This window comes from Rhodnius prolixus, unplaced genomic scaffold, assembly GCF_049639745.1.
Source record: "Rhodnius prolixus isolate KJV_2025 unplaced genomic scaffold, Rpr scaffold_9, whole genome shotgun sequence".
Lineage (NCBI taxonomy): Eukaryota > Metazoa > Arthropoda > Insecta > Hemiptera > Reduviidae > Rhodnius > Rhodnius prolixus.
Genome location: NW_027411604.1, coordinates 19601092 through 19623167, shown reverse-complemented (window position 1 = coordinate 19623167; position 22076 = coordinate 19601092). Strand labels below are relative to the sequence as shown.

The window sequence follows — 22076 nt, the reverse complement described above, 5'->3', positions numbered from 1 at the left end:
CAACAACGGTTTCAAAGTATTTCATGATTGTCTGGATTTAGGATGACAATGGGGCGAAAAAGGCATTTTGTTAGAAGTGAATTTAGACTAAATTAGAATTAGTCTAGTAATGTTTACAGGAAATCTGATCATTAAAATGTGCAACATGCCAAAAGTTTTTAAATAAATGTTTTATAAATACGAAAATAAAATAAATAAAAGTATTTTCTTTAATTTTAGCACATTTTCTCTGAAGAGCCATTCTTGAAAGACGTTCAGAAACTTTATTCTTTCATCGATCCATGGAATTCTTCCTAAAAAATGGACATAATAACCTAAAAACTGTATTATTTTTATGTTTAAAAGGTGATTTATAAGATTTGTACCATTCATTATGGGGATTATATAAAAGAAAAAATTCTTCTTTTTATGATAAACATGCCCAATAGAAGAATGTGCCTACAATATTAATTTTTATAAATATTTCATTATATTTTAAACGTGCATCACTATTTTTACAGTATAGCAGAGCCAACCCTAGGCAACAGTGCAATCTATACGAAATTTGGTCTAATTTAATTGAAACTTTTAATTTAATAATCGTTTGAAATGAAGTTTGCAATAAAAAATAATGATTTTATTATCTATATTTTTTTAAACAACATTTTTGTTTTAAGCAAATTAAATACGTGCAAAATTACCTTCTATTTCTTTTTTTTTTAATGATTAAAATTTGGATTACTTTTTGACAGGTTCTTCATCTTATTAAATATGACCACTCTGTTGAAGCAGTTACCTGTAATTTTCTGAAGCTGCTAGTGTGAACATGCACCGACATAAATTTATGAAAAATAAAATACGAACGGGAAATATAAAAGCTTACAGCTAATAAAAAGCTAGGCAATATTTGCTTTAGATAGCGTACAATTTACGCTTATTCATCATTGCTGGGTGATTAAAAATAAATAATAATGTATAGAAAATAATAAAATAGAAAATAAATAACTGAAGATTCTTTTTCTTTTTGGTTCAACAACTGAAAAATCCAAGGAAATGAATGAATAGATTATTATTTCTTGAATGAGAAAATTCATTGAACGAGGTTTTGTAAGAACTATTTTACTTTTTTCTGGTAGTTAATATGTTAACCAGAAAGTTTAAAATTGATTGAATTTCAACAATTATAAATACAGAACTAGATTTTTAGTTTGAAAGAAATAAATAATTTTAAGCAAAACAAATAAAGCGATTTTATCTTACAAAATACCTACTTTCGAATTTTAACTTTGACAAAACTATCTTTTTATAAGTCTTTCGTAATTAATTTACATGTTTTTCATGTAAATTTTTTTGAACTAGTTTATCTTGCGAAATAGCAGTAGCAAAAAAGAAATAGTTAACTTTTAAATAGAATTTGGATGACGAAGCGAATCAAATTATTCAAATTAAACTGAGATCTCTACCTACAATCATAAAATTAACTGTGCGACAGCCATTTTAAATTTAAGCATTTAAAAATACTGGAAAGATTAATTTCTTTTTTTATGTTAATTTTTTACCCCATTCTTTCTCAATACAACTGCTGTTAGATATCGGTAGTAATTCAGGAAATATTGGCGTAGACTGCCGCCAAACACTTTAGAAATTGTCCCTTACATTTTATCTCATTCAAATATCGTTTATTATAATAGCTAATCCTTAAGAATACATCTTAAGAATTGGTTGATTTTTACTGGGAAATTTTTGATACCGTAAATATCCATTTTGTGATCTACGAGTCTCGAAAAGTGTGGTTTTTATAAAAAGGTCTGTAATGTGGATACAGAAAAAAACATATTTAATCTGTTACTTTATTTTTTAGATAAGTACGAGGTCTGTCTAAAAAGTATCCGACCTTTATTTTTCCCTCGCAAAATAAAGACGATAGCGCGGCGCCACTGTGCTCAGTAAAGGAAGACACCTTCATGCGCATGTGTGAATTTTGTGACCGCCTTCCAGCGCGTCAGTCGCTGCCTGTGGGTCGTTGAGTGAGGTGCAATTCAACGTGTTCGTCGCATTACCGATTCTCTCAAGATGATTGAAACATCAAATTTTGCCAAAAGCTTGGTGATTCTCAAAGCGAAACAATTCGTAAGATTCAGCAGGTGTTTGGAGACGAAGCGATGGGTGTAACACAAATTAAGGAGTGGTTCAAAAATCAGCGGAGAGTAACCAGCGTTCTCAGGCAGGCCACAGACTGCTCGTAATGCAGCCGTTGTTGAGACTGTGCGAAATTTGGTGATGGCAGATAGTCGCTTGACCGTGCAGGAGATTGCCCAAGAGGTTGGAGTTAGTGCAACTTCAAAACGGAGGTCCTTTTGTTCCGGCGACAACAACTTAGTCACTCTCCGCTGATGTGCGGCTACTTTGAAGCGGTTAAACCACTCCTTAATTTGTATTTCACCCATCGCTTCGTCTCCAAACACCTGCTGAATCTTACGAATTGGTTTTGCTTTGAGAATCACCAAGCTTTTGACAAAATTTTTTGTTGCAGTGCCTTTGCTCAACACGTTCAGTCACCTTGAGAGAATCGGATCCAGAAGTCGGAGAATCGGTAATGCGACGAACACGTTGAATAGCACCTCACTCAGCTACCCACAGGCAGCGACTGACGCGCTGGAAGGCGGTCACAAAATTCACACATGCGCATGAAGGTGTCTTCCTTTATTGAGTACAATGGCGCCGCGCTATCGTCTTTATTTTGCGAGGAAAAAATAAATGTCGGATACTTTTTAGACAGACCTCGTATATCAATAAATAAGAACACTTAAAAACAGTCTGCTTTTCTTGGTTGAACAGCTAGTTTAATAAAAAAAATTATTTTTTAAAAAGAAGATCCAATTCTAGGATATCAGGAATAGAATGAACTCAAACTTGACAGGACATTAAGGAACTTCAATTAAATATGTATTCAATCTAAGTGAACTTATATAGCAGCGCTTTAATAACAACGTAGAATACACTATGTGCAGTAAAAAAATAAAAATTGTGTCTTTATTTATTTTCCATTTTATTTTGTTTTTATATCCGGGCAAATACATACCAGCAGCCTGCAAGAAGGTAACCTGCTTTTAACAACGTTGGTCCTTACGTATCTTTTCCAGTGGTCAAACACCTAGTCTTCCAAAATGAAATGGACATCAATTTATTTCTAAATTTATATACAATTTATTATAAAATATTATTATATTGCACTTATTATTATTATTTTTTAAGTTTAAGAAATATATATTTTATAGTAAAACAGAGATAAAATAACAATTATGTGATTTGTAAAGAACGATTGTAATTATTTATTTTTTAAAGTAAGAATATAATAATGTTTTTTTTTTTTTTTTTATAAATTTTTCTTTATTAGTGCCATCATAAATTAATTGTATACAGTTCTGTAGCCGAAGCATTAGTAGCAGATTCATAACAAATGCAAATATATTAATGACATCTAAAAATATTTCATACCAAAAAAGCAAGGCTGGCTGTGAGAAATTAAAATCTTCTAATGATTATTCATTAATATACCAAATAAACAAAATAAAAATTTATTAATGGTGAGTTAAAAGGCGTAAAAAAAAAAGAAAGTAAAAATAAATAAATTAAAAAAGGAATAAATAAATTTTTAAAAAATAAAATAAAACAATTAATATTTTGGAAAATAAACAAACTTAAACAGAAATTATTTAAAATAACAAATAAAAACAATTATTATTTTCATATTTTTTTTTACTTTTTTTTTTTGTATTGTTTTGTTTTCTTGTGATAATTTATGGTTTCTTACCAACGGGGTGGCCAATATTATGCCAATTCGGCTGAGCACGGCCGGCAATCGCTGGAACAATAATTTAACATACTCATGCTCTCTTGGACTTTATGGCACGTTGCTACTATGCTAGTATTTTGTTCTAGTTTTTTGCTTTTATACTTTAATAATAATAATACTAATAATAATTTAAAAAAAAAGAAAAGAAAATTCTTAAGATTCAAGTGAATTATTGCAATAAAAGATAATTTATTTGTTTTACGATATAACTTTTTTAGAAAACTTTGGTTTAAAGGAAACAATGAAACATTAGAAAGAGAATCATAGACAACCACACCTACTTCTTCCTTAAATATGTATATTAAATATTAAGAAATTAAAACTACTAACTGCTCCAAAAAAGTTGTACTATCCAACAAAAAAGAATTAAAGTTACAGACTTGAAAATTTCACAGTATAAATGACATTAATTTAAATAGTAGGAGATTTCAACTGGGTTAAAAATTTAACAAAAATTTTTAGGATAATATCGCTGAATTTATCCGTCGAAGAATCGTATTTTTTGTTTTTACAGTATTATTACTAAATTCGGTTTTATCAGAAGTTTATTCATCAGTATGTTGTAGGGGATTTGATTCAACTGTTTTAACAAGTGATGACAGAAACATAGTTGAAATTCTCTGCACTAAATTGAACAATAAACTTTTGATTATGGATTAGAATCTGAAACCAGCCAGAAATAGAAAAAAAAAACCTATGTGCTACGATTTACTGCAACGGATAAAATCAGAGATATTATACAACATTGTAGGCGCCACGGTAGCCGAGCGGGTTAAGTGGTAACCTGTAAAGCTAATATGCATTGTGGTACTGGGTTCGATTCCCGGATCTTGGCCTTAGATTTTATTTAATGGTTAATAAAATAAATTTACAGTAAAGTGTGTTTGCCTAGTCGTCTCCGTCCACGACACCTAGTAAATGGTAGTTGGACGTTAAGCCCGCCTGAAAAAAATAGGCGATTACTTTAAATTGTGGTTCTAATCACATTTTTAATAATTAAAGAATAACCTAACGGGACAAACGTCAAATTGGTCCAATGGACATGCAAGTTTTTGATGAAGGTTGAAAGGTTTTTTTTCCCAATGGCAAAATAGACTTCAAGAAGATTCGAGGGTTAAAAGGCGCAATTAGGGGATTGTTGACCGTGGTCATAGCAGCATTACTCCAACTGTTTATCTTATAGGATAATCCCTTAGGTAATTAGGGATTAGGCTGTATCCAAAGCAGATACTATGCTCAAAGAATAACTGGTGAGATTTTTAATGACCAGTGAATTGAACGATCATGCTCGTGGCCATCTTCTAATAAGTCATTGCCGGACATCATTGAACAAAAATTTGTCACACCTTTCTACAACAAGAACAATTAGAAATCTTTACCCAATTTGATCTTCTGATTTCAAGCAAATTTCTTGGATATAATGGTAGGGGTTTAAAACGTCCTACAATCAACAAACAACTAAAGAGATCTTTAGTTAGCTTGGGGATTAGATATCACAAGAACACGCTAATCATTTCAGCGTGTTTCGACACAGTTTTTAACAATTTTTGGATTTATCATTTTTATGAATTATCATCATGAGGTTCAAGAGGTTAGTACTTCAGTTTAGAGTAGAGATTTTGATTACCACTGATGCTTCAGTAACACATATCACTGAATGGAATCAATAAACGAATTTAGAATGTGTCAAAAGTATAACTATGAAAACAAAATTTCTTACCTAAACTGATGAATCAACCAGAATGAAAATTCAGTCAAAATTAAAAAAATAAAATAAGTGATATAATCCAGCAATGCGGGTCTATCTTTTTTAAAAAAAATAATTGTCATTTTATTCCCCCTTATCGAAATCACTTACTACTGAGATTATTGTATACTGTGAAGCTGTAACCTCTTAGAATGGTACAAATTATCTGGAAGCAGTTGAATTATGAAAAAAATAGTAGAGTTTAGGCTTAGAAATGGAATAAAACAAAATTATGCGGACTTTAGTACAGCTACAAGTATTTATTCGTACATTACAACGTGACTTGAAAACTATCTTTTTAATCCTTGAGATTTTTTTTTAGAACTGCCGGAAGCTGTCGATTGTCGAATTCTTTGGGAAAGCTTATTTATTTATTTTATTTTTCCTTCTGTAAGTTAAAAAAGTTCTTAAATTAGTGAAAAATCGTTGGCAGAAAGTGAAAGATACAGGCGCACCGATGAATTTGGTTCTATAAAAAAACAATCTCTCCACAGTAACAACAAATCAAAAGAGACCCTTGCTTGCCATAACCGGATTTCTATAGCCACGAATAAATATTATTGATGCGAAGGTTTACCACTGTAAATTCTCAAATAATCGGGCATCCTAACAGTAATACTGTAATCAATTGTACTTCTGGAAGAAGATAAGATTCGAATAGGGCGGCCCTTAAGGCCTACGCCACTGCGACCCCTTTGGATCTATTGTGGCTCCTCTTCTCTAGAGATCGCCCTGCAGGCCCGTCCGTTTAATCAGACTCTTAATTCTTGGGTAAAGCTCCTCTAAGCCTTGTTTTTTTTCCTCCCCGAGAAGTAACATTCTTAGCCCCAGACAAGCCCCTCACACTGACACAACACATGCAGTGCCGTTTCCTCTTCTTCCTGACAGAACCTACAAAGGCTATCATCCGCCAGGCCCATGCGATGCATGCGTTTTCTGAGCCTGCAGTGGCCCAGTTAATAGGCCTACAATTATCCTTATAGCCCCACGGCCTTGACGGATTTAATTCTATAAATTTTTATAATTTAATATATTCATCCTTGGCGAATAGTCCGTTATGAACTACTTTGCTTGTACTTCTGGAAGAAAGATGATCTACTTTTAAAATGGACCTAAGGCGTTCATTTGATGGTTGTTTAAACATTTTTGTGCAACATAATTTTTGTTTTCTGCAGCTATGTTGCTGCAAGTTTCTACTGAATTCATTTTCCCAACTAAGTCATCTATTTGTTTATCCTTTGAAAGAACATCGGAAACGGTGGAGATCCCGAACTGACTGCCGCCAGGCTAAGGAAATCCTTGGCCTGTCAAGAACGGATATGGTTGGTTTTAGCAGGTCCCGCATCCGCCAGTTGGTTCAGGTGTCGTGTGGACATGCGAATTTAGCGTATCATCTTTTTAAATGTGGCCTTATCCAGTCGCCAAATTGTGCTGGCTGTGGTGAGTCCGATGAAACTGTGCGGCACTTTGTTGAGGTGTGTCCAGTTTATTCTAAAACTAGATTCCTCGTCTTCGGTAGGGTAAATGTTTCCCTACCGGAGATTGTGGCATCAGGTAATCTTAACGAACTATCTAGGTTTATTCAGTGCTCTGGGCGATTGAGTCGTCATGCTCCCTAGTGCCCTGTTACTACTTTATTAGGTTATTATATTAGCATCTGGCAACTTTTAGTCGGATTTATTTTTAAACCCCGGTATCTCTCATGAGATGAGAGGTGGGCGGGGAACAATGGGCATTAGGATTGCCTGCGTCCCTTCCCCTTTTTGGTGGAACCACCCGTCTCAAGCAATCTAATCTAAGTCATCTATTTGTCGTTCTACGAAAGAAATAATTTCTTGACCGTGTTCCTAGTTTATTTTTAGGGCCTATAAACACCCTACCACTCTTTAAGCCGTAGACTATCGTAAAATTTCTTTAGTCAATACATTTAAACTTATTAAATCTGCTTTAATATTACCATTGTTTAAAAAGACACTTCTCTCTTCAGCCTAAGGCAAACTTAATTTTACAACACACAAGTTGTTTTTTTACTTTGCACATCTTTTAAAAAAAGGAACCACTTATTTGCAATAGATTGCAAATCTTAAGCGATTAATGAACAAATATTTGACCTTAACCTGTCACTCAATGTTTACTATAAAACATTACATTTACTATAAACAACTAATCAGGTATTATCTTAGCTCTTAGATTTAATTTTTAAGATGCACATTTTTTTCTTTTAAAAGTTTAATGTAATTATTCCCTATAATGGTAAAAGGAATGGTCCCTCTGAAATATTAATGACTCAGAATTGTCTTTACATAAAACACAAATTTAATGAAATCGTCAAATAATTTAAGCAGTTATTAATTTCAATACAAAATGAAAACAAACACTGCAGGATTATAGCTCAGAATTAATTCGAAAATCCCGACAAAAAAAGCGAACAATCACTTACTGTCCTAACTTCCACAATAATTTATCTTTTAATTGAACTTTTAAAACCCGGCAAAGATAATAATACGAAATTTTATTTAAAAATTAAAAAAAAACAAAAAACTAAACTTAAAAAAAACAAATAATTTTGGTTAATTTATAATAAAAATATTTCAAAAATAAAATTCATCAAAACTTAAGAAAACAAAGGAAAAAAGAAGTAATTAAAGAAACCTGATTGCAGCCCAATATGTGGCAAAAATAAATGTCTCCTAATTTTGTACTTTGTAATCTGAGAAGGAAATGAAATGTTATGAAATAATTGTCATAATGTAGAATTTAATGAATGAATTTAAAGTAAAATCTATTATTTAATTGGCTATTAACTACTTATTTAAATAAAAGTTATCTCTAAACCTACATGCTCGAATTCACAGAGATATTCGTACTTTTAAAACAAATGATTTTTTCTACGGCTAAAATATTAAATAGCTGATATTATTAATAAATAAGTAAAATAATAAATCATGCTTGTTTACTGCCCTTCAATTATAATATTGCCAGTTTAATAAAAAAGAAAAGAGAGAACGTATTTTCATAATTTATTAACAGAAATTTATTAAGAAATATTTTGAATTAAGATTCTATAGTGTTTGGATGATAAATGTTCTTTGGAGAAATTTGGGGATCATAGTTTCGTGAATAATTCCCTAAAACAGGAGAATAACTTTGACTCTATAAAATTGATCAATTTTATAAAGAGTATTCTATTATGATGGGAGATAAAAGAGGCAATTTCAAATTCTAATAATCAAAAAAGAGAAAAATATAACTCAAAGCAACTGTCTAATATCACGACACAACCACGAAAATCTTTATAAATCTCACAATAATTATTAGTTTCTAAACGAAAACCTCTTTTAAAATACATATAAAAATTTTTACAGCTGATAAATTTACTGCTGTAGAAGAATCAAATCGATCAGCGCTTATATGGGCCATTTTAGTGCTACTTTAAATTCAAGTGCAGTGGTACGAGGGTCGTTTGAAAAGTCCGTGCAAAGTCAGAGAGATAGCACCACTGGCGCGTATCAAGGTTATGTTTAGTTAGTAGCATCTCTTGGAAGAACACACACCAAGTTTCAGCCAGATCGGTCTATTTCTTTGTGTTTGGCATTCGTTTGAATCGAGGAAGTCGAGTGATTTTCAAAAAATGGACGAAAAAGAATTTCGTGTGTTGATTAAACACTACTTTATGAAAGGCAAAACGCCTCAGGAGACTAATGAGAAGCTTGATAAACATTATGGTGACTCTGCACCTTCGATTAGAACAGTTTATAAGTGGTTTCAAAATTTTCGGAGTGGCCATATGGGCACAAGTGACGCTGAACGTTCTGGACGCCCTGTTGAGGTTACTACTCCAGAAATCATTGATAAAATCCATGATATGTTGATGGATGACAGAAGAGTGAAGGTGCGTGAGATTGCTAGTGCTGTGGGCATCTCGAATGAACGGGTACATAATATTTTGCATCAACATTTGGACATGACAAAGCTATCCGCAAGATGGGTGCAGCGATTGCTCACGCTTGACCAAAAACGAAATCGTGTTAAGTGTTGCAAGGACGGTTTGCAGCTGTTCCAGAAGAATCCGCAGGACTTTAAGCGTCGTTTCGTCACTGTGGATGAAACATGGATACATCACTACACTTCTGAGACCAAAGAACAAACTAAACAATGGGTTACCAAGGGGGAATCTGCGCCAAAAAAGGCGAAGACCGTTCCTTCGGCCGGAAAGATTATGGCGACTGTCTTTTGGGATTTGCAAGGAATAATCCTCATCGACTATCTGGAAAAGGTTAAAACTATTACAGGTGCATATTATTCATCGTTATTGGACCGTTTGAAAACAGAGCTGCAAGAAAAACGCCCACGATTGGCCCACAAAAAAGTCCTTTTCCATCACGACAACGCACCAGCTCACACCTCAGCAGTTGTGGTCGCAAAATTAATGGAAATAGGGTTCCAACTCGTTTCACATCCCCCCTATTCTCCAGACTTGGCTCCCTCGGACTACTATTTGTTCCCCAATATGAAGAAATGGCTGGCGGGAAAAAGATTTTATTCAAACGAGGAGGTGATTGCAGAAACGAATGGGTATTTTTCAGACTTGAACAAATCCTATTATTCGGAAGGGATCAACAAACTAGAGCAGCGTTGGACGAAGTGTATAAGCCTAAAAGGAGACTATGTTGAAAAATAAAAAAAGGTTTACCCCAAAAAATTAAGTAGTTTTTATTTTTGCACGGACTTTTCAAACGACCCTCGTACATTTGGGGACCCAAATAACCAAAACTTTTTTAATAGAGAAAAAAAATTGTAAATATTGTTTCGAATAAAAATAAAATATTGCTTACAAAAAAAAAGAAAAAAAAAGTTATATATTTAACAGCACTGCTTGTTACTCATTCTGTAAAAATGTTTTGATATGAGTCCTGAACATATAATTCATGCAAATCGAGCTATTCTGTGTTTTAAGTGTAAGACGCTACAGTTGCCGAGCGATTTGAGGCGCGTCCTGCAAATGATATTGGAAGAATTGAGTGAGTTGGTACTGGGTTTGTTTGCCAGGTTTTGGTTTTGAATTTTATTTTAATATGATAATGTGAGAAAATTTTGGTGAGTTATTTAGCTAGTCTCTATCCAAGATACCTAATCGGTAATTGAAGTTATGTTTACCTGAAAAAAAATGACCAATCTTGTTACGCGTATGGTAAAATTAAGACACAGTAAATAAAGAGAATGTGGTAGTATACGCGACAGGCTTACACTGAAGATGAAGGAGAAATCTTATGATAAAGGAAAGTAACACGATGTATCGAATAAAATCTTAGATAACAAATTTAAATCTTCTTCAATAGATTCAATTAATCAAAAATGGACTTAGCGGTTCGCAGAAAGCTGAAATAGTAGTTTTGTATCAAAGTTCATAGTACAAGTCTGAAATTACTATTAATGTATCAAACATTAAATTACAAACTGTCCAGATCAATGAAATAGGTAAACTTTTTGTTTGTTTTTGGGAAACTTAAAACTATTAGAAGTCTCGTAACCTAAATATGGTTTTTAAAACTAACAGTATCAAAGAACGTTTTATAGATGAATCAAAACAGGAAGAAACTGTTATTGAGAGGGGACATTCAATGTTTGTTTTAATTAGAGTTTACGTATAAACGCAAAATGATGTGCATTGTATGTGCAGTAGTGTGTAGATTGTTTTGTGCAGGTCGGTGCGCAAAAAACAACAACACAAAATAGTTGCACACACATCTAACCTACTACTTATTTAGTTATATATTTATTTTATTTAAGGTGTGTAAAACGTTTTGTGGTCTTTGGGGGCCTGAAATAAACCATCTGGTTATACTTTTTTAGCCGTGTTACTCTGGTTAAAATCGTTAGTGAATGAGCTGGTCAATCCATCCGGTGATGGACAGTGCTGTCTATAAAAAGAGGCCATTAGTTTAATGAAAAGGATCTGAGAGTTAATGATCTTCGAAGCCTTTGAGCTTTAATTAAATAAATAAATAATTATAACGATTGTTTAGTAGCAAAAATACATTCGTAATTTAAATTTACCCCATAAATGGAACAAAAATTACTCCTTCTTTCTATTTTGCTAAGTAATGAGTTATTTATAATTAGGGAACGGATTCGTATGTATTTACATATTTTTTTTCTAGGCAATTTACAGACGTTTTTCAACTAGAAGTATTCATACTGACACTTTTTAAGCCGTTTGAGCCTACTTTTATTTCACATATTTCCACATATTTGGATGTTATCGCATATTTATACATATTTGATTAAAATAAATAAATATTTCTACATATTTAATCAAAATATGTACATATTTTTCGTTTTGGGCATATTTTCATAATTGGGAGGTGGTTGACAGGAACTGTGAACCACAGACTGTGAATCACAGTGGTTAAAAAAGTGTTTTTAAAAGCACCAAGTCGCATTAAAATGCTAAAAGATCTCTATCCAGACTTGTGCCTTCCACCAGAACCAATATTGACAAGATGGGGTACTTGGCTGGAAGCAGCTCAGTATTACTATGAAAACTACAATAAAATCAAGAATGTCCTTTCTCACATCTCGAAGACGAAGCAGTAGCTATAAATACAGCCAAGCCTTTATTCGAGAAACCTAATTTAAGGAACGACCTTGCATTCATTTCTGACAATTGCGTATTTCTTGCACAAGCCATTACCCAACTTGAGTCCCAAAATGTTCGACTGACAGAAAACGTGTCCAACGTTAAAAAAGTCATCGAAAAGGTGGAAGGAATACCTAGGAGTAAGGGAGATCTGATCAGATCAAACCTGGTAGAAGTACTGAGCAAGAACAAAGGGCGGGAGACCATCTGCCAGATTTCTGATATTATCAGTGGAACAGAAGTCACCTCAGAACATCGTGTACCCTTTACAACCAACGAGATAACTTCTTTCAGCAAGGCACCTATCTGTAGATGTTGAACGATCTTTTAGTGGTTACAAGTCCATCTTACGCCCAGATCGTCGTCACTTTACGTTCCAACATTTGAAATTTCATGTGGTTGCAAACAATTTCGAAGAGTGAAGTTTTCAAAATTGAAAATTTAACACATCTTTTTATAAATAGTAAAAATGTTCTTTGTTGTATAAATCATTATAACTTGTAAAGACAAATTATTTTGTTCCTAATAAATTATTATAAATTGTAAAAATATTCTTTTCTTGTATAAATAATTATAACTTGCCCCCCCCCCAATCCATTTTCATAAAAAAAAATGTCCATTTTACTTAAATATTCCAGAAAATATTTTAAGAAAATCACATATTTTCCACATAATTGACGAAAATAAATGCATATTTTAGTTAAATATTTGGCATTTTTAAATACATAAAAATCCGTTCCTCATTTATAATAATAATAAACTCACACAGGAACCGCAATAAATAAATAAAAATATATTTATAAATAAATAGTTAAAAATGATAATAATAATAATAAGACATGTTAGGTATTTGCTGTTAATTAAATACAATAAAAGAAAAAGTGACGGACACTTAACATCAAACTAAAAAAAAAACAAAAACAAAGATGAAACAACTGCTTTTCGAAAAAAGAAAAAAATTATTTAAAAGGCCTTAATTTTTATTCTACTTAAATTTTTCTTATTTCAAATTTTTCTTTTAAACTGATGCCTGCTTTAACGAATTGCGATAGCAATAAGATTGAAACAAATAAAAACTTTGCGCAAAATGTTTTCTTTTATAAATAATGGCTGGCTGCTTAGCAATTATAAAGCAAAATATAAATAAATTTAAATTAAACAGTGAATGAAATTTGAACTGCTACTATTGCAGTCGACACTTTATTGTTAATAAGATTAAATTTTTTACTCGTACTTTTTTACGACTGACTGTTACTTAAAAAAAAAAACAAGAAAAATTACGGGTAAATAAACTGAAATTTTCAAATATAATAATTGAAAATGTAATTGTAATAATGGCTAGAGTTTACTAAGTATAAATAAATAAATAAATAGAATTCTCCTTAAACTAAAGTTACTAATTTTTAAATAACCTTAAAAACTAATTAATTAACAAGTTATTCACTTTTAAATAATTATAGAAATAAAAAAAAATAAATTAATAATTTTATTATGTCTATAGATGTACCTGTGTTACTGGATTTTCTCCAGGTCTGTAGACCACATTGTGCAAAGGCCTTTTACGGCCAACATAATTTACGCAAACAAATTCAAGTAGGCTGGCATATATGAAACACATACAAACGCCGTCCCATACGTTCATAGCAGTCAAATTTGAGACGACTGGCAGTGTTGAACGAAATCCATTGGACGTTGTGAAAAAATTGAGCATTGTGGTCACTCCTGTTATCATATTTATAATAAAATAATTTGTTTTTAAATAAAAGTTTTTAATACAAATTTTTTCAAAAATGTCTAGTTAAAAGATATATATAAAGATAAATAAATATTACCGATCATAACTCTAGCTGGCACAGCATTCCATTCTAACCAGAAGGTGATAAAGGATGATGTCACTAGGATGATCCCTGGGATGAATACCGTAGTGAAATAGAAGGCTCTATCTCTTGTAAATATTAAATCTACTTTTAGACAACTATAATTACCTAAAACATTGATAAACAATAATAAATAAATTATTAATAACAAAAATGTTAAAAACATAGAATTTAAAATCAGTAATCAGTAGGACATTTCTACAATTGTATAACATTTTAGAAATGAATAAATATTCTGCATTAAGAAATGTAAGCATTTGAGTAATAACTAATACCGATCAAAATTATCAGAGCTATGTTACGCATTAATGAAAGCTTTCACAAGTAATAGCGATCCTTCAAGACTCTAACTTAAAAATCCTGGAAGGAATTGAACCCCTACAAACTTATATGCTTTTGAAAATAGGATTAGTACAAGCTAATTGCCTCGCATTTTGATCTTACGTTGTTGCTAATAACGCACAACACGGAAATATCTTCTAAATAAAAGAAATCGTAGTCCAAACTAACAAGAGAGTGAAGTACCGAACATTTTATTGATCACCTTTAAAAGGAGCCTCCATCTCTTATAGACACTTCTTTCCTCAGATTTTTCTTATTTTCCTTGTAGTGATTTTATTAAAGCAGTTAAATAAAACAAGGAAAATTGTTTAGTTTCACTATTGGGAACCTCTAACTAAATGTATAACCTATAACATAACCTTCTTTATGAAACCAATAAGCTCTGAAGCTAACCATCTAATAACTTGGAGGTTAAGGCTGGAAACATAGTGGAGCGGCGAGCAAAGCGGCGATGATAGCGAGGAGCAAAGCAGCGAAATCAAACACAAGTAAACATATGGGACCGCGCATATTGGCGAGCAAAGCGAAGATAGAGCAACTCTATCTATTTCTAGTTTTTGTTTTTGCCGCTTTGCTCTTCGCTATCATCGCCGCTTTGCCCGCCGCTCCACTATGTTTCCAGCCTAAGAGGTCATCTAACGCTTTATTGATAACAGCTGATATCCGATAGAGCCAATAATACAGAAAATTAAGCCATTATGATGAAATTCAATGAGCGGCAACATCTTTTTTCTTTTTTACAGAAAAGAAATTTACAGTAAAGTATGTTTGCTCGCCTCCGTCCACGACACCTAATAGTTGGACGTAAAGCCTGCCTGAAAAAATAGGCAATTACTTTGCTTTACTTTTTTTTTTACCCATAGGATAAGATGGACTGGCTCTTGATCAAAAGTATTAGATAACCATGGCTAACTCTCCAACTCCAAAAAAAAAGACAACAAAATTAAATGTATTGTTTGAAATGTTTCTTAAGTCACTATACGAAACAGCGATTCTCCATAAATCGAACCTTAAAGAACCTGGAACCGAATCGTGCGCTACAGGTACTATCATATTGCCTTACAATCTGATCTAGTTTTCTCTTTGATTTGGCAACTTCTGACACTTTCTTCTACCAGCAGGTTTCTTTGCGGATTGTTGCGGCGCCTGGTTCCACGGAATTTAATTGTACTCAATAGGACCAAACTTCGGAGCTGGTTACTCTAAATGCCACACTCGCTTATCCCAAAACTGCTAATCTGCCAAATCTGCAGCGACTTGATGCACACACTTGAACGGTTACCGTTTCTACATTGCTTGCTAAAAAAACAACTCCACATTTTTAACTTCCGAATTCTTCTGCAACTGAGTGTTAACCATCAATGTCTTTTATGGAACAAAATGTCGCTTTGGCTTGAATAATAGGGAGAGACGATCTGTAGGAAATGTTTGTCGCAAATTGTGTGGAAGAAATCTAAGGACTATTAATAAGCACAAAGCATTTTGCCTCTAAAATTAACATCGGCTGTTTAACTGAAAAGACAGTCCTGGTTATCGTAGAGTCAAAGCCAGTCTATCCCATGCTATGATGCCTTTAAAGAGATCAAAACCTCCGCACCGCTAGACTTCAACTTAATTTCCACCTGAGAAATCGTATCAAAGCAACAACACTTATCTTTACATCAACAAATTACCAGCAACGTTACATTCAACTGGCAAAAAGTAACTGCACATCGTCGTCAATTGATGCTAAGCACCTCACCAAGGAGCAATAGCTCGATTTTGTGCCACCGTCAGAAGTAGCCGGCACTCTTGACAGCTCTTTGGATTATAGCTTCTGGAATTCTACTTTCTCGCTAAAGATTCTTTTCTATGATTGACTACCTGTCATTGCTGCAAGAGGGGAAAACAGACTGGCGCAATGGCATAAATGATCTTGTACAGTCCGTGGCCGTGAAAAACCAAGGCCCACTATAAGTTCAAGTTCGGAGGTTGCGCAGGCTATGGTCTCTTTAAAGGCGTCATTATCCATAGAATGCCAGAGATTAAGCTGATAAAAACAGATACTACACTTTGATCTTAGCCAAAAGGCCGAGAAGTGATTAAGGCGCCACGGTAGCCGAATGGTTAGAGACGAGACCTGCGAAGATAATATGTATTGTGGTACCTGGATTCGATTCCCGGTCTTTAGGCCTTGGATTTTATTTAATGATTAATAAAAGAAATTTACAGTAAAGTATGTTTGCTGGCCGCCTCCGTCCACGACACCTAGTAGTTGGACGTAAAGCCCGCCTGAAAAAATAGGCAATTACTTTGCTTTACTTTTTTTTTTTACCCATAGGATGCGATGGACTGGCTCTTGATCAAAAGTATTAGATAACTATGGCTAACTCTCCAGAATTACTTAGAATTTATTCAGTTGCTCAATCATGAAACAATAATTATTTAAAGCATTAGGAACGCTGAATTCTTAAGTTCAATATCTTTCACAAAATTAATTATCAAGTCTTCTTTATAGTTAGTTAAATTAATTAAAACAAAATTTTGTTCATGCTAGTTGAAACAAAGCTGTAGTTATAAAATTATTAATAAATTTAAAAGACATAAATAAACATGAAAATTATTGGGAACCACCAACTTATCTATTAATAAATAAAACTAAAGGATTTGGATAAAGGATATGGACTAACAGAATCTATTAAAAACAAATATATACATTATAACACTAAAATTATAAGGCATTAAACTGCATCACTTGTGCAGTAGAATGATTTATTACTTACTATTTTTGTTCAAGTTTTTTTTTTCATTAATTTATTAGTTTCCGTTCGGTAAACAATACAATTTAATTTTCATAGCTTTAATTACAGCATTAACTCCTGAATACTAATTTATATATATGCAGGGGACTTCAATAATATTCTATAATATAATGAACCAATTTGAAACTGATTAACAAGTACACTCATGATAATCTTGTTTTGCAAGATTTACTTTTATATTTTCTCCTATTCTGTTCTTTTCTTATTATTAAAAATTAAAAAAAAAGAAAAAGAAAACAGAAAAAAAGCGTCAACAACTGAAACCAGCAAAAAAATAAATGAAAATTAATTTTATCTCCTCCATAACTGGCTAAATACAGATGATATTCGAATTTCTAAAAAAAAAAAGAAAATTTTATTTAATCTAGAACCGGTAGTTTATAATTATTACCTTGCTCTTCAAACCTCCGCTGACAAAGGGAACATTTGGCTGCTTCTTTCGGTTCATCATCTGCCAAAATAAATTTCAGTCACCGGGCAACCAAAGAAATAATTAGAATAAAAACATAATGCTATCTCATTATTATTTTTTTTTTAAATTAAGATTTGAAAAAAAAAAAAAATTAAAGAAAAATAAGAAAGTATGGGGACGCTAAATAAAAGTTAGAATTATAAAAATCAAGACTCGCATCTTATATTTTCAAATCATAGCATTAAAATTATAAATATTTACAGAAATAATAATATTGATCATCCCAAATTGAATGCTGTGTTTTTATTAACATCTACTGGTACGTATTTTAAACCATTTTAATAAAATCGCAAATTATACTAACGAAGTTATTCATTTTTTAAATAATCTACACGAGAACACCAGGGTTACGAATATTACCTATTTTGCACAATGAAATAAGGGAGGTTTCAATCAGTGTCCTTAAGAAGCGAAATTGTCACGGCCAACATTATTAAGGAAATTAATATACGTATAATTTCAAAATTTTACACCGAACAATACTCATTTGCATAGAAAAATCTACAATACAGTACTGTTTACTTCAATGTAAAGTTTTATTTGAGACATTCTTTTAACATTATTAAGGAAATTTTTTCTTTAAATAATTTCCTGATAAAACCTAAGACTAAACATAAGACAGTTATGATGGACTAAGGCTGGAGACAGTAAAAACATGCTGGTTGATTGTGTCTGATTATTGTGGTTTGTGGTACTGGATTCGATTCTCGGTCTAGTCCATGGATTTTATTTAAAGGTTAACAAAACGAATTTATAGTGAAGTATATTTTTCAGTCGTGCCAAATTTTCCGTATCCAATTTTTCACTGTTTTGTAGTTCCCACAGCCTTGTCTATAATTGCTGGATATTGTACTTCATTTTACAGCAAAAATGTGCCATTATTGCCAGAGGAATTTTGTTTTGTTTTTTTGCTGCAAAATTTTATCGTAATTCATATCACACGTTGTCGTGCACAGTCTCTAATAGATTTCATATAAATGCACGCTATTGTGTACGTTGTTTTTGTTTTTTAAACACAAGGTTATTTAAAAAAAAACAAGTGCATACATGAAAAAATACATTACACGACCATTTCGTGAGCAATATAATTTCATTTTATTTAAATAATCAATTATTGATCTTAACCGAGTTTCACGGTAAAAATGTCATGTAATAACTAGAACTTAAATAAAATCCAGAATGTACCAAATAAAACTTTACATTGAAGTAAACAGTACTGTATTGTAGATTTTTCTATACAAATGAGTATTGTTCGGTGTAAAATTTTGAAATTATAAGTATATTAATTCTCGTTGAATAAAGTCTAGATATTCTTAGCTAATTTGTTCAAAAGTTTTATTTTATTAAAAATAGCATTCATTTTGAGACGTCTTTAAAAAAGAAAATCTTAATAATTTTGAAAAATATTTCGTACAAGAATAAATCAGAGAAATTTATATAGTATAATACATATGCAAGTATACAAGAGACATCAAACTTGCGTGAAATTTGTGAGTATTTATTTGAAGCAAACGTTTACAGTATTTTGAATTTTCTTTGCACAACACAACAAATGCATTATTACACAATGAAATATTCTTATTATTTGATTTCTAACAATATGAAGAGTCGGTATTATCCAAATAAATTACTTACGTGACTAGCTTAAATAAACATTAAAGAAAACATCTAAACACCGTTTCTAACATATTTAAAGAAAAATTTATTGATTACATTGGCTGTAAGGCAAAAGCCAATTACAACTTAGTAAAAAACAAGTTTATACTTCTTTTTTTTTTTGTAATTATTATATTAAGTTTTAATTTTGATTCTAATTCTTAAAATATAAATATTTCGATTTATTATTCTGCGATTGTAAGGACTACACCATGGTATATTCTTGGACGGAATATTGATCTATCTTATTTGTATTAAGTAAGAATACTCGGATAAGCTGATAGAAATTAATGAAACACTTTAAATAATTAAGGAAGATTAAATAAGTTTAGTACGAAGGGTGAGTCTGCAGTTCACTGTTCAACTTGTGAAACCTGGAATTTACTAACCTCCCAGTTATTGATTTGTAACACGGTAATCATTATTTTCATGTATTAGCATATTTTGCTAATTGCTCGTAGGACACAGAAAAATCAAAAGCTGTTCAATCAAACACTATAAATACAACTGAAAAATCCAAACCTAAACTTAATATCATCATTATTCATGATAATTTGGAACGAAAATGGATTTATTGGTCAAATCTAAAAAAACCGAAAAGAATGCAAGGATTCTCGTAACAGTTTTCAAGGATTCCTTTAACTTGAAAAAGGGAGAGAAAGGAAAGAATCACTGTTTTAATTTTCCCACTTTCAAATCTTGGATTTATAACAATATGGCAAAAAAATAGCTGTTGAGTGGATGGTTCACTACGCAAAATCTTGCAAAAGAAAGTAAGGGTAGAATAATGTCAGCTAATAATAGTTTTTAGGCTATAAAGAACAATTTAAGTTTCCAAAAACTCCCTAATACACTGAATATAAAACGAACCAAAAACTATATTAAAATATATGGAGTTAAGGATACTAGTCTTGTCACAATTATATGACATGGAATGAAGAAATAATCCAGTTAAATATCAGATTGAGGATGTCCCGACAGAACCCAAAAAAGGAGAGAAAGAAGGAAAAAGTACTTCTGCAACGATTTGCTTCTCTTACTTGCAAGGATATAAGGGATCATGTAAGACGTGAGAAGAGTATGGCCCAGGGAGAGCGAAGAATTTAAGCGTTTTTTGGATTTATGAAGCAAGAAAATAAGAATCCAGAAGAGATCTACATCCCGCGTAAACAGTTTCAGGATTAAAAAAAAAGAAAAGATATTTCTTCAAAACCTACTAATAATAAACAGATTTCAAAATATTCAAAAAGAAAGAGAAACGTTCGACAAATACTCACTTGTATTGAGGTTATTTTAAAGTTTTCGGTGTCGACCATAAAAATAAAAGCATAGTACAAAACAAACATACTTTGCGTTGTAAAATCACTTATTAACTCGCCTAATTAGAATAATTCCCAACAAAAATATGCTTAAAAATTAATTAAGAACTTCGCCATCAAAACTATTATAGTGACAAAACAATCATGTTTAAGATGAGTAAAGATCATTGGCGAATGCTCATGCATCTTTCACTTTTCTTCATGCAATGCGTGAAATAGATAGGAAACTGATAATAAAAACTGGTTGAAGCCAATTCTATTTATAACCTAGGAAAACCTTTTTTCAAAATATTTAAGGAGAAGTCCGCACTCTCTCATTATAAGTGTGCCTTGGATGAAATTCTGTTTTAAAAAATATTCTAAAATGAATAAGATTTAGAAATAAAACAGAAAAATTTGCTCGATTACAGTACTTTTCTTACCTGTAACAATTTATTTATTTATTTATTTTTAATTAACTAAATAATATTTAGAAGTATTTACCGGGTACTTTTGGCTGCTTCGAAGAGTTCAACTTACCCATCAAAGTTATAACCAAACCATGTCAGCTGTATAAACAAGACACATGAAATATGACTAGACCATGAAAATAAATAGCAGCTGAAAAAAGACGCAATATCAAATTTCCAAACTAAGCTTGAGTCAATTTTTTTTTTTAAAGAGAGAAATCTCCAGGTTCGAATTACTGGTAATCTGTTCTCAGTTATTCTGTTTTGAAAGGTTTACTTGCAGTTTTTTTTTTTTTTTTTTTTTTGCCTGCAAAGTACGATATGGTTGTACACTAAGAAGATCCGGACTTCTGAAATCTAGAGCACTTTAATAAAAAATAAAAATAAAATAAACAGTACGAGGGTCGTTTGAAAAGTCCGTGCAAAGTCAGAGAGATAGCACTACTGGCGCGTATTGAGGTTATGTTTAGTTAGTAGCATCTCTTGGAAGAACACACACCAAGTTTCAGCCAGATCGGTCTATTTCTTTGTGTTTGGCATTCGTTTGAATCGAGGAAGTCGAGTGATTTTCAAAAAATGGACGAAAAAGAATTTCGCGTGTTGATTAAACACTACTTTATGAAAGGCAAAACGCCTGAGGAGACTAAAGAGAAGCTTGATAAACATTATGGTGACTCTGCACCTTCGATTAGAACAGTTTTGTAAGTGGTTTCAAAATTTTCGGAGTGGCCATATGGGCACAAGTGACGCTGAACGTTCTGGACGCCCTGTTGAGGTTACTACTCCAGAAATCATTGATAAAATCCATGATATGTTGATGGATGATAGAAGAGTGAAGGTGCGTGAGATTGCTAGTGCTGTGGGCATCTCGAATGAACGGGTACATAATATTTTGCATCAACATTTGGACATGACAAAGCTATCCGCAAGATGGGTGC

General features: G+C 32.1%; 1 protein-coding gene and 1 pseudogene across 11 annotated transcripts in view; both read right to left on the bottom strand.

Annotated features, from left to right (window-relative positions):
• pHCl-1 (pH-sensitive chloride channel 1) overlaps positions 1-22076 on the bottom strand; it is a 300587-nt gene that overhangs the window by 45165 nt on the left and 233346 nt on the right. For 5 of the 11 annotated variants that reach the window (XM_074128593.1, XM_074128591.1, XM_074128596.1 and 2 more), the window contains 4 exons: positions 17634-17693; positions 14055-14207; positions 13730-13944; positions 3794-3844 (listed from right to left, as the gene is read on the bottom strand). In XM_074128593.1, the coding sequence (XP_073984694.1) occupies positions 3794-3844; positions 13730-13944; positions 14055-14207; positions 17634-17693 (479 nt within the window). The remainder of the gene's footprint in view (positions 1-3793; positions 3845-13729; positions 13945-14054; positions 14208-17633; positions 17694-22076) is intronic. The other 6 variants (XM_074128594.1, XM_074128598.1, XM_074128597.1 and 3 more) reach the window with 3 other exon arrangements.
• LOC141454845 (U2 spliceosomal RNA) lies at positions 16408-16523 on the bottom strand (annotated as a pseudogene).